The 13,272-nt window shown below is 37.4% G+C and overlaps 1 protein-coding gene across 2 annotated transcripts in view; it reads left to right on the top strand.

The window, feature by feature from the left end:
* Nucleotides 1-13,272, top strand: part of ANGPT1 (angiopoietin 1) — a 159,333-nt gene that overhangs the window by 113,631 nt on the left and 32,430 nt on the right. For both annotated transcript variants that reach the window (XM_027692530.1, XM_027692531.1), the window contains exon 7: nucleotides 5,134-5,300. In XM_027692530.1, the coding sequence (XP_027548331.1) occupies nucleotides 5,134-5,300 (167 nt within the window). The remainder of the gene's footprint in view (nucleotides 1-5,133; nucleotides 5,301-13,272) is intronic.

Genomic DNA, 13,272 nt, shown 5'->3' on the forward strand with positions numbered 1-13,272 from the left:
ACAAATTACGTTTATATATATATTTTTTTTTTCACAAAAATTGGGCACTACATCAGAATTTACAGAAGCTACTATATATCTATAAAGAACCAGAAAACCCCTTTGCTTCATCATAGCCCATAAGTAGTTTTAAAATTGTCAGTAAGGTTCTATATTATGGGGTTTTTTTCTCTGAAAATAAATGTTATGACATCTACAAGAACAACCTACTCTAAATATAGTACAAAACATCACCTTATTATTCCTCAATGAAAAAGCCTGGGGAAAAAAAAATTACTAATTGTTGGTGGTTTTTGTATCTCGTTTCAGATCAACATTTGCCAAAATATGATCCTAATGCTATTTTCAGCAGGAAAAATATAAATGTTTTCTGTTTATGAAGAATAATATGAAACATTATAATCATGTTAGGTCAGCGCAAATATTTGTGTATTCTATTTGTGACTAGTAGTGGACAGTTAAGACAGCATATTATTATAATGCAAGCATATTTCCCTGCTATATTGTCCTAGCTTCCATAGAGTGCCAGTGAGGAAAATGAAGGAGAATTCTGAGAACTTCTGGAAATTTCTGACCTTTCCCTATTACATTAAACACTCTTTTGGGAACTTAAAGCCTCTGATTTTCCAATCATCCAAAAATATTATGCAAACTTCTAGGGAAAAGCAAAATTGAGTATTTTTGGAAAAAAATCTAAAGTTTAAAGAATTAATCTCTCTATTTGGAAACATATAACGAACAAAATATAGAAAGATAATGACAAAATAGTGTCTCTTAGTAATTTGAAATACAATTTTGGAACTGTGCTTACAACCCACTGGGTTTCAGAGGGACTTAAAATATAGTTAATAGCAAACACATTCATGAAATACAGATGTTCCTTTTCCTAGTGGATTGATAGCTGAGGTTAACTTGGATCACCTCATGTACTTCCTTAAGTTTAGGCACAAAACTTTAACACAAATAATTTTGGAAGTATTTACTATAATTATATGAATGCAAAAACCAATGAGTGTGTTGACACTCATATATGTACTGGGAAATAAACACATTTAATTACAGCTGTGGATCTGCAATAGGTGACTTCTGATGTTAAATTTTAAGATCTAACTCTGTGACATAAGGCATTCTCAAAACCAAACTTCTCGTTCAAAGAAGATGACAAGCATGGTCTTAGGCAAGGCTGTGGGCATCTTATCACTTGGGGCCCCACAAATTTGAGTAGAAGTATAAACTTAAATGGCATAGTATAAACTAAAATGCTTGGATTTCATTACTGAATTTTAATTAATAAACGATTACTGAATTCTCTCATGAACAGCAGAATTAATGATGTCTGCTTTTCTGTGGATTTTTGTCCTGTGTCCCACATGGAACTCTCATTCTTATTACTAATAGTCTCCTGAATCCCTATTATTTTCTAAGATTCTCTGTGGCAGAAGCTTAAGTTCCCCTTTTATGTCCCCGAAATCTCTCCCAGATGTCTAAGGATCCTCTGAGGCAATACATACTCAGCATCTGCACTTGGCCAGCTGTTCTGCATGTCCTTATAGGCAATTGGAATAGGCAACTGCTGAGCTTCTGCTTCAGCCTTTCTCTCATCACAGACACCAGTTCTCCTGAAACCTTGTTGAACTTCAAGTTTGTGTGATTTTTAACCCAACCTCAAAAGTGTTCAAAAAGTATTGCACAAAAAAGTTTTCTGGCTGAGAAAAGAAAAAAAATATTTTGTATTTGGAGATAAAATTCTAAAATGTACTTTGAAAGCTAAAGATCTTGAAGGTAAATCAGAAGAACCAAGCACAACCACTTTCTTTGGCACCCTCTGTGTTGGAAATGGAAATGCAAAATTTGGGGGGGAATTGGCTAATATTTCATCATTCTGTTCTGCAAACAAAAGCTTACATATCTCATCAAAGTACTAGTGTTCTTGTAGTAGAGGCAATCTAAGTAAGATATAAAAAAGGAGAGCTCTGTTGTTATTAAGTCAGCCAAAGTATCTGGAAAAAACCAGCATTCATGCAAGTCTTTCTTCAGCTCTGAAATATAGGCAGTAAACTGCAGACTAAATAGAGGTTGGAAACAGTTGAGTTTGGCATAATAAAATTATACCTGAAGAAATTGTTGCCAGCTCTGTGCTTACAGAAATGCATTACTTCTCTCTGGTTTAGATATATGAAAGATTTGAGTTCCTGTTTGTTTGTTTATTTATTTCCAGCCATATTAGGTGTTTAATAAAGTACATTACTTCTCCTTAGGAACATTGCTTTCTTCAGAGCTATGTTTTATATCCCACTTACTTCCTTGGTTGCATTTCCAATCTGAGTTTCAGTATTGTAGCCCCTTATAGTAAGATTCATTCTTTCATAACTAATGTGATGGCTTTCCTCAGAATTTTTAATATTCCTTTGTATATTCCTTCTGTTCCTTATTGCTGAAGCTTCATTTCCTCAGGTCAGGAGAGCAAGCCACCTAGTGATAGATTTTCATCTTAGTGTAATAACAGGTGTGAAAAGGGAGAAGTGTAAATGCGAAGAATAAAAATTGTTATTTCAGAATAATTATATGTGGTGTCTGGAGTTTCTATAGAATACATATGGGAACACATAATGTTAAAAAAGCCACATGTATTACATTCTGAATAGGCTGTAATCCAAATAAGACAAGACATATATAATTCGACAAAGCCACGGTTCAAAGGGTAGTCTCTTCTGCTTTCCAGCACTGGGAAAAAGAGAGAGATAATTTCCTGAAAATCTTCCTTTAAAGAAATACAGATGATGATGATGATGATAATTATATATCTTTTGTGAATAAAACCCATGTAGACTGCAAAGAAACCTACTTTGACTGATATAGGAACAACTGTGTTCCACTTCTACATTCTGCATTTTAGAGAAACAAACTTCCCATTAGGTAGTCAATGCAGAGCATATTTTACCTTCCTCTGAAACAAGTGGCAGTGACCAGTGGTAACAGAAGATGTCAGAGACAGACCAATGAGTGCTGTGGTATGACACTGCCAAAGATGCTATAACAGGAGACACCATGTGTGACCGTCACAGGGTAGAGAGACAAGGCAAAAAGATGGAAAGAATCAAAGGAACAGACAGAAAACAGTGATAACTATAAAAGGGTATGTCAGCTGTAGACAGAGTTTATACAGGTGAGGAATCAGCTCTTGTATTTTAAGAACAATGTGTGAAGCCAAATATGATTGTGACTGCCATCAAAGCAGTAGGTGAGTAATTGGAAAGCTTGAGGAGCAGGAGCTCACACTGGAAGATGGATGTGTTCAAAGCAAGATATCACCAGTATTAGCTACAGCCAGTATTTACAGATACTTGTGTAGGAAATAATCTTCTTGAGAAAGGGGATATAATGAAATAACATAAAGGCAAAAGCCAACTAATAGTATCCTCCCATATTTCAGTTTGAGACTTCTCTGAGACTTGCCACAGATTACTGAATTTCAATTCTTTCAGATTAAACACTTTCACCATAGGTATCACTTGATGGTCTTTCAGCCAAAAAGCAGAGATGCTTATTCAAAACGTAAACTAATGTACTCAGCGTAGCATGTCTTCTCAGCCTCTAGTGTCAGTGAGTCACCAAATATTGTTATTAGCTTAGGTAGGGCAGTGAAAACAAAAATGACTCCTGAGTAAAGTACTTTCTAATACAATTTCCTGGAGGAACAACAACCATAACAAAAATCCCTCCATTTTTTATTTTTTGGTCCAATCAAACTTCTAAGCTTCTAAATTTTTTAAATTAAATTTCTTTAGAAGTTTGAAGCTAATATACCTATGCATTGCCTGAGTATTAACTGTGCTACCACATGGCCTCTGGGGAGTCAGGATTTCATCCTCAATGGACCCAACTAATCAGGTCTGGAGCCAGAGCAATACAATTATGAAAAAAAGAGAGAGAGGATTCTACTTTCAGTGCTTTCATCCCACGTTAGGAGTGACTGAAACAGTATATAGAGAAGACCAATGTCTTGCCAATGTGTCTCACAGCCACATTTCTCCTTGTCTAACCTTTAGTCCCAAGGAAATCTCTTTATTTTAACCCTTTTAAAAATATGTACTTTCTGGAAATAATCCAATCTTTCATTTAAATTGATCAGGAAATTTCCACAAGGTCTTCTAAAACACTCCTAGAATATCATTGTAAGCAAATCAGAAGATTTCTCGTTCCATTTTTCCTATCTTAAGAAATATGAATAAGAACAGTCATGTTGGACGAGTTCTTCACAAGTATAGTAAATAAATTAATAATATTAAACAAATCTTTAATCTTAATGTAGTAAAATATTCACTGCAATTTAAACAACTTAAAACCTGGAAAATGCACAAAAATATAGGTCTAGGAATACGTATTGCAAATTGATTATACTTTTTCTTTCATTATTATTTTTCCATGTTTGAAAATTATATAGTTTGCCTAACTGGAAATAAGGTCATCTGAATATATGAAATGTGAAGAGAGTTAAGTACCTTAAATATTTTGTTGCTGTTTATTTTTCATTTTTAGAAAATAGAGTTACAGTACCCTCTCCTGTGCTTTAGGATAGTGTATAGGAACAGGCACTGACCTGTCCAGCAGGTCTTATATACAGAAGGGAATTTTAAACTACAAACTTCCCTCTGTTAAGAGGGAAGATTAAGACATGAGCTATCACCCACAGCTAGATTGAATTTGGTGTATAACCTATGCTAATGTAAACTCTTTTTAATCTTTTATAATGTATAGAAATCTGTTTTGATTTAATTGTCTTAATGATAACTAGGTTTGATACCATATGAAATGTATTATAGAATATAACTATGTCTAATATTCACACGGAAGGATGTGCAAATACAGCATCATACTATTAATATCATGTAACTGGAAAATTATTTTCAACTGATAACCTCAACTGGCCTCCCAAATATCAGTTAAACTGCATGACATTCCTACATCTTACATATTGGTAGAGTCATTTTAGAGACAGTCTAACTGGAGCACAGAAAGCTATGACTGGTAATTAGAATATGTAGGTAAAACATACTGGTGGTTTTACTATTGTATAAAGGTTCTACCAATTACAATAATTACATCTAGTTATTTTGCCAACTTTTTTTCTAGGGTTTTGGTAGCCCATCAGGTGAACATTGGCTGGGAAATGAATTTATCTTTGCAATAACAAGTCAGAGGCAATATTCTCTAAGAATTGAATTAATGGACTGGGAAGGAAACCGGGCATACTCACAGTATGACAGATTTCACATAGGAAATGAAAAACAGAATTACAGGTAAGAATCTGTTGAAATTTTTTTGACTCTGCCAAGTGATAAATATTGTTCATTGTTCGCTTGTTAAATACGAGAGAGGACAATAATATGATACTGATTTTCATCAAAAATGAGTAGAGGGTTAAAATAAAATAGAAATAAGTTTTCTCAGTGATGGAAGGATAGAATAAACCTAACATATCTGAGAACAAGGGATCATGTTGGCTGGTAGAAGTGCTAAAACTTGTATAACTTTTACCATCAGAACTGAAAACTGATTGAATAGCAAAATATTTGTATTCTGCATTACAACATAAAGGACTTCTACCTCAGAAGCATTAAACTGAAACAATGGACATGGGAATAAAAGACCAAAAATGCTGTTAAACCATCTGATATTTGTAGACTAAAAGTTCAGTGTAAATGAAGAGGGAAACCAGAATACTGGATCTTATTGTGAGGGAATAATATACAAAACCTTTTTCAATAACATTTTCTCCCTTATTTTGTTTAAAGATAAAAATGTAGGAAACTTAAATCAGCTTATTTAAAAAAAAAAAAAGAAAAAAGAAGAAAAGTGAAGATACAAGAAGTGTAGACAATCTAAGTAACTGATTTAATTTTTTTTTAATCATTGTTTCATCTGAACAGGCAGTACAATGCTGGAAAAAGAGAATGAAACCCATAAATATATCCCAAATTATTTATTACTGCACATCTAGTTAGCATAAGATTTAGGAGAGAAACAAATATACTGTAAATACAAACATTCAAGTCATAGCATGTGGAGCTAGGTTGGTATTCAGATCTTTAAATTCAAGTAACATGATTCTCAGAAACGCTGATTGCCTCCCTTCCCCCAAGGCCCCAGAGAACTGGAAGTGAGAGCAATTTGCTCTTTCTGCTGACAGGGCTCTGCCCAAGTGGGACACAAAGCAGTGCCACTCTGGGGTTTCTCACAGCACAGTACTGCATGGTGTAGAAGTGAAAAAGCTACATTTAGAAGCAATCAGTAAGAGTTTAGCTCCTACATACAGAAAGGAATATCCATTATTACAAGAATGCATCCTATGACATAAAAACTCTTTATTTTGCTTGCCAGCATCACTATCTGTGATAGAAGCAACTCCAGAAGGCTGACTGAATAAAAACCTGATTATTGAGTCCTAAACAGCTGGCCACCCTTCAGAGAATGCTGTTTTCCCTTTATCTGAGGAGCTGCCGTGAAGGATTTACATGATTCCTCTGAAGTTGAAAACCACAGCTCCCAAACTCCTGCTCTCAGTGCCTTTCCTTCACAATTGTCGGGTGTTTGCCATGTTTGCTTTCAGTGCCTCAAACACAGAACTACATACCTTTTCAAAACTTTAGTTGCTGTTATTTGAAATAATTTTGCCAAACAAACTAGATGCTTTCCTATTTTGGAAGCTCTTAGGATTTTTTTATAATTAATCACATTAAATGTTGTTTCAGTTAGCAAAAATAAGTAATTGTAGGCTGGCTAAACTCACATTAGTTTCAAATAATATAAGTTCACTAAGTAATAATAACCAGTAAAGAGACAAGTTTCTAAGCTGGTCTGGACAGTGGATTAAGGAGATCTGAAATGGAGAAAGGGCATTGAAATAAAAGGAAAAGCTCAAGAAGTGTACTTTTGGAAGACATGAAAAAAATATAAGGTTCCAGGTATCATATCTGAATACAGTACATTTAAAAGAAAAATACCATGAAGTGATAAAATTTACTTGATAAAATATGGAAAATCATTTTCATACTGTTTTTCCAAAATCCAGCCCCAACCTTATACGAAGTTTGATTCAGTCTGGATAACTCCCAGCTGGTGATTTCAGAAGGGTTCTGTTTTTCCTCTGAACTGTTTGTATTCTCTTTACTACTTTTTATTAGCCTACAGAATCTATGATTAAAAAGAGTAATGCTGAACATATGTAAGTTCAAATTTACTCAGTTTTCTTTCTAAATGAGACAGCTCCAAAAGGTTTGCTGGGAATGCAAAATAAAATCTATTTATCCCAGATGATGACTGGGAAGAAGGTTGAGATGAGAAGGTGGATCATCATGGCTAGGCTTTGCGAATGAAGGTTTCGGAAGGGCTCTACCCACACTTGCTACAAGAGCGCCGGTGGCTAAAAAGGCCAATACAAGATAGACAAGTCCGGTTGCAAAAGGCACAGCAGAAAGACTCCCTAGGTGGTATCGGCAAGACATGATTCTTTCTGCGTTGTCTTTTCTCCTCGAGAGTGATCCTGCGTGCCTTCTCAAAGGAAGCAGCAGTGTTATAGATAGTGTGTCTCCAGACCTCCCGATTGGAGGCCAGAGTAGACCAGTTATGTTGATCAATATGACCAAGGCTGAGATGTTGTTTCAAGGAGTCCTTGTATCTTCTCTTCAGGGATCCTCTTTTGCAGCAGCCAGTGGCAAGTTCACCATAAAGCAAGATCTTAGGGAGGCGGTGGTCCTTCATCCTGGAGACGTGTCCTGCCCAATGCAGTGTTCTCAGCAACATGGCCTCAATACTTGTGACTGCTGCTTGTTCTAGAACAGATGTATTGGTCACATAATCTGACCAGTGGATGTTTAGGATTGTACGGAGGCAGTGTTGATGGAAGCGTTCTAAGAGTCGCAGGTGGTGGCAGTAGATGACCCATGATTCGGATCCATATAAAAGAGTAGACAGCACTATGGCTCTGTAAACACTGATCTTTGTACTTTTCTTCAAGTGTTTATTTCGCCAGACTCTTTTATGGAGTTTTCCAAAAGCTCTATATGCCTTTGCTAACCTGTTGTCTATCTCTCTGTCAATCTTACCATCCGAGGAGATGAGGCTACCTAGGTAGTTAAACTGCTGGACTGATTTGAGTTCTGATTGGCCAATGGTGATATGGGGATGATGAAAGACTTCCTGAGGTGCAGGTTGATAGAGAACTTCTGTCTTCTTTAAGCTGACTTCCAGCCCAAAAAGCCCAACAGCCTCTGCAAAACAGGATGTTAAATGCTGCAGGGCTGCTTCTGTGTGGGTGGCAAGGGTGGCGTTGTCACTGTAAAGGAGCTCCCGGACAAGATGATTTAAGGTCTTAGTGTGGGCCTTCAGTTGCCTTAGGTTGAATAGGCTTCCATCAGTATGGTATCGAATGTAGATACCATCTTCATCATCGAGGTCTGCTGTGGCCCTTTGGAGCATCATGCTGAAAAAGGTTGTGAATAGGGTTGGTGCAAGAATGCAGCCTTGTTTCACACCATTGGTTATTAGAAAGGGCTCAGAAAGTGCATCACCATATCTGACTTGGCCGCGCTGATCCTCGTGGAGTGAGATGATCATTTTAAGGAACTTGGGGGGACATCCTAAACGTTCCAAAATCTGCCATAGACCTTTTCTGCTCACAGTATCGAAAGCCTTGGTGAGGTCGACAAAGGTTACATAGAGACCTTTGTTCTGTTCCCTACACTTCTCTTGCAGTTGTCTGAGAACAAATACCATGTCTGTGATCCTGTTGGCTCTAAAACCACATCGGCTTTCAGGTAGAAGTTCTTCTGCTATAGCGGGTATTAGTCTGTTTAAGAGTATTCTTGCCAGGATTTTGCCAGCAATGGAGAACAAAGTAATACCATGGTAATTTGAACAGTCTGATTTATCTCCTTTCTTCTTATACAAGGTGATGATAACTACATCACGAAGGTCTGATGGTAGTTCACCTCATTCCCAACTACAAACCACACCACAAACTTGTGAAATTTAGCATGGAGTGCTTGGACCCCATGCTTCCAGACTTCAGGTGGAATTCCATCAACCTCAGCTGCCTTGCCTGTTTTCACCTGCTGTATGGCCTTAAGATTTTCTCCCATAGTAGGGACAATATCCAATTAATTCTTCACTGGTTGTTGTGTAATGTTCTGAATTACTGTGTCTTGAACTACATGACTAGTACTGAAAAGAGTCTGAAAGTGTTCAGACCATCGATTCAGAATGGAGGTTTTATCTGTTAGAAGCATTTGACCATCTGCGCTGAGTAGGGGGCTTTGTACCTGGTATGTAGGCCCGTATGCTGTTTTCAAGGCCTCACAGAATCACTGAAGCAGTAAATGTATAAAGATAAATGACAACTGAACAGGAAAATCAATGTTGCACCACATGTGAAAGCTTCAATAACAGTATCTAAATGATTTATTTCTTTTAGAACATCCTTAGTTTTCCTGTCTCCACAGGATGATTACACAGAGGCTGTCTGTAAATATGATGAAAATATTTCTGTCAGTCTCTTTGCAGTCTTACACTGTGGTAAGTAAAATCTACATAGAGTAAGAAGAGTCAGATCTTGCACATCTCCCATTTAGTGAAGTGTTTCTTAATTTGATTAAGAGATATTCATACAACTATAAAAACATGAGTTGAAAGAGAATCCTAGAAGACACACAACCTCTCCTCTTTTCCTGTGTAGACTCTGCCTAGCCCACTCTAGATAGTCTGTTGACATTGTTTGATGTTTTCAGGAGCTATGCAGCTATGACACACTGATGCTCTGACCTATGTCCTCAGACCCTCCAGAATTAAACAGGAAGAGTAACCGTGTGTCAGGATTTCAGGAACCACAGTTCATAATCCTACATATTAGTTAATGAAAACAGATATACTGATGCTGAATTTTCAACATTAGTAATTTCAACTTGCACATATATCTGGTTTTGCTACTCATGATACAAGAGAAATATTTCCAAACAAAGAATGGGATGGAGAATGGTGGAATTCCAATTTTTAATTGGCTGAGCTTTTTGTATCTCAGAACCCTTAGGGAGGTTTAATAGATACCTCCTTAAAACAAAATATTCTGGTATTTAATAATTCTTTCATTTGGAAAAGCTTTCTATTGCTGCAATGACTCACTAACTTTGATCCTATCCATAGAGAAATATAATTAAATTGTGAGACTGTGCTGCTCAGCACAGTGACTGCTGTAGATATAGGTGAAATCTGATGATGGACAGATGTCGCGGTAGGAACGGCCGTGCGACATAAAAAAGGTTCCAACAAAGTTTATTTCCAGGAAAAAGAAAGCACACCGGGGCTGCTTAGCAGTCCCTTTAAGTACAGTTTTTGAACACACGTAATCCACACGGATAGGACAGTTCAAACTCACACACCAGAATTCTTACAGCTAATAGGTGCATTTTCTAAACTCTACTTTCTCACAACAACTTTGCTCTTTCTCAAAACAGCCCTGTGAGGTTCCCACAACAGTCCCGAGCACCTGCTCTTATTTTTCTCTCATGCTGATGTTTTTCCCGACCACTCTTGTTCAAAACAGGTCTCTGTTCTCATGAGACAATCTTCCTGTTCTCACAGGACAGCTTCTTCAGGATGCATCAGTATATTGTCAGGATCAGGGCCTCAGTCCTCTCTTTCAGTCCATCTCAGGGGTACACTTTGATCTGGTCAACATCGACTGCTTCGTCGATAAGTGCCAGGCTGCTGACGGGTTCTCTGTCAACCCCCGACAGACAGAGAACATCCTAACTTGAATATCATCTTTGATATATTTGTTTGTTCAGTCTTTTAAACTGTACTAATGAAAATGCTGTAATAGGTAGTAAAATAAGTATTATTTGTGAGTACAACTTTTATGGGGACAGCTGGTTTTATTTATCTTTAATTAAAAACCATATTCCACATAGTACTACTATTTCAGAAGCAGGACATAAACGGGCCATTGTCACTTCCTCAGTGTACAAAATCTCACTTTTACATATTGGTGTGGTTCTTTATTAACCAGGCTTTTCAGTGATGTATTTGCTGCAAATAACATTTTCTTTTGTGTCACTTAAGTTTTTAGGTAAAACAGGGAATCATCCTGACTTGTTTTTTGAGCCATCTGCTTCACTTCCTCTGTGTTATTTCTACCACAGTAAACCTTCAAAGAATCTACTCTCAAATGAGGAAGAAAAAGTACACTGGGGAACACATAGAAAATATGTAGAAAAGGAAAAATAACAAACACAGATCCTCTTGAGACCCAGTCCTGTGTCCAGACTCCAGTATTTTTCCCGCCAAATATGAAAATTGCAGAATAATTAAAAAAATAGACATGGTGAAAAAATTTAAGCCCATAGTAATTCACTTTTCTTTGGAAGCTAGAAATTCAATTTGTAAGTCTATTTCAGAGGAAATATCTATGCAAAATCCTATTCACAGACAGAATGATATCTGCGGTATGCATACTTTCTATGATTTGAAAATATATTTCATATATTTTATACCAATGGTATAAAATGGTTAATATGGAAGAAAAGATGTAATATCTCTATGTATGTATAAACACCTGGCTGAAACATTTTTATTTTATTTACCAACATTGTCAGCCCAGTAATATTCCATGAAGTCTAACTACTAGAAGTGCAGGGATTCAATTCAATGCCTATTAACCAGTGATCTTTCTGGAATGAGGCCAGTGTTGCTATGTTATATCAGTGACTAAAACTCACTGGCAGTCCATGCACTATCTCCAAATGTAAGCAGAAATGAAATATAATGATTCATCTGACTGAAAGTTGATGTAAATGTACTTACAGAATTTATGAATAAAAAAAATTCTCTTAATCCACATAAATCCCTATATATACTATCCATCTGCAGCTAATCATTTCCCACCTCTAACTACATAACATTCATTTATGGTTCAATATACAATAGCCATGACTATACTGAAGCAGGAGGTTTTCTTCTTCTTTGTTAGGGGATATCATGAGAATGCAGTGAAACATGCTGGCTACAGTGTAGTAGAGCTGAATTCTTAAGAAGGGGAGCCAGGGGCTCCTGAGGTAATAGGAACCAAGAAACACCAGTGAAATACCTCAGAAGAATTAAGGGTTATTCCTCTAAGAAGGTAACACAGCTGACAGCCCAGCTGAAGTGCCTTTACACCAATGCCCACGGCATGGCCAACACATAGGGGGAGTTGGAAGCTGCCTTGCTGCTAGAAAGCTAGGAACTAGTTGCCATTACTGAAACTGGTTGGGATGAATGCCCTGACTAGAGTGTGGCTATCAGTGACTGCAGGCTGTCCAGAAGGGACTGGCAAGGAAGGAGAGGTGGAGGCATTGCCCTCTACATGAGTAAATGCGTAGACTGTGAAGAGTTGTTTCTGAAGAACAGCCACAAGCAGGTTGAAAGCTTATGGGTAAGAATCAGAGAATGAGGCAACAAAGGGAACTTTATGGTTGGTGACTACTACAGGCCACTGTAGGAGCCTAATGACAAAGCCTTTTTGCTCCAGCTATGGCAGGCCACACACTTGCAGGATCTTGGCCTACTGGGGAGCTTCTGTCACCACAATATCTGCTGAAAAATTATCACAGCAAGCTGTAGACAATTCAGGAGACTCCTGGAGTGCACTGAGGATAACTTCTTAAACCAGATAATAGACAGTCTTACCAGAGTGGATGCAATACTGGATCTGATGGACACCAACCTAAGTGAGCTGATCAGTGACATCAAGATTGGAAGCAACCTGCACTATGGTGGTCATAGAATCATGGAATGGTAGAATGGTTTCAGTTGAAAGAGACCTTAAAGATCATCTAGTTCTAACTCTCCTGCCATGGGCAGAGACACCTGCCACTAGACAAGGTTGCTCATGCACTGGTGGAGTTCACAGTCCTGAGGAATACGGATCAGGCAAAGAGTAACGTTGGAAACCTGAATTTTAGGAAAGCAAAATTCCAGCTGGTCAACAAATTAGCCAATAGGATCCCCCCGGGAAACTGTCCTTAGGGACATGGGAGCAGAACAGAATTTGTATATCTTTAAGGACACTTTCCATAGAGGTCAAGAGCTAGCAATCCCCATGTGCAAGAAATCACAAAAGGAAGGCTAGAGAGCATCATAGCTGAGTCAAACCTGTCGATCAAATTAAAGGCTGAGAAGAAAATACACAGACAGAGGAAGCAGGGCCAGGTATCCCGGAAAAAGCGTAGGGACACTGCC

Source organism: Neopelma chrysocephalum, unplaced genomic scaffold (genome assembly GCF_003984885.1).
Source record: "Neopelma chrysocephalum unplaced genomic scaffold, ASM398488v2 Primary Assembly neopelma1_86, whole genome shotgun sequence".
Classification (NCBI taxonomy): domain Eukaryota; kingdom Metazoa; phylum Chordata; class Aves; order Passeriformes; family Pipridae; genus Neopelma; species Neopelma chrysocephalum.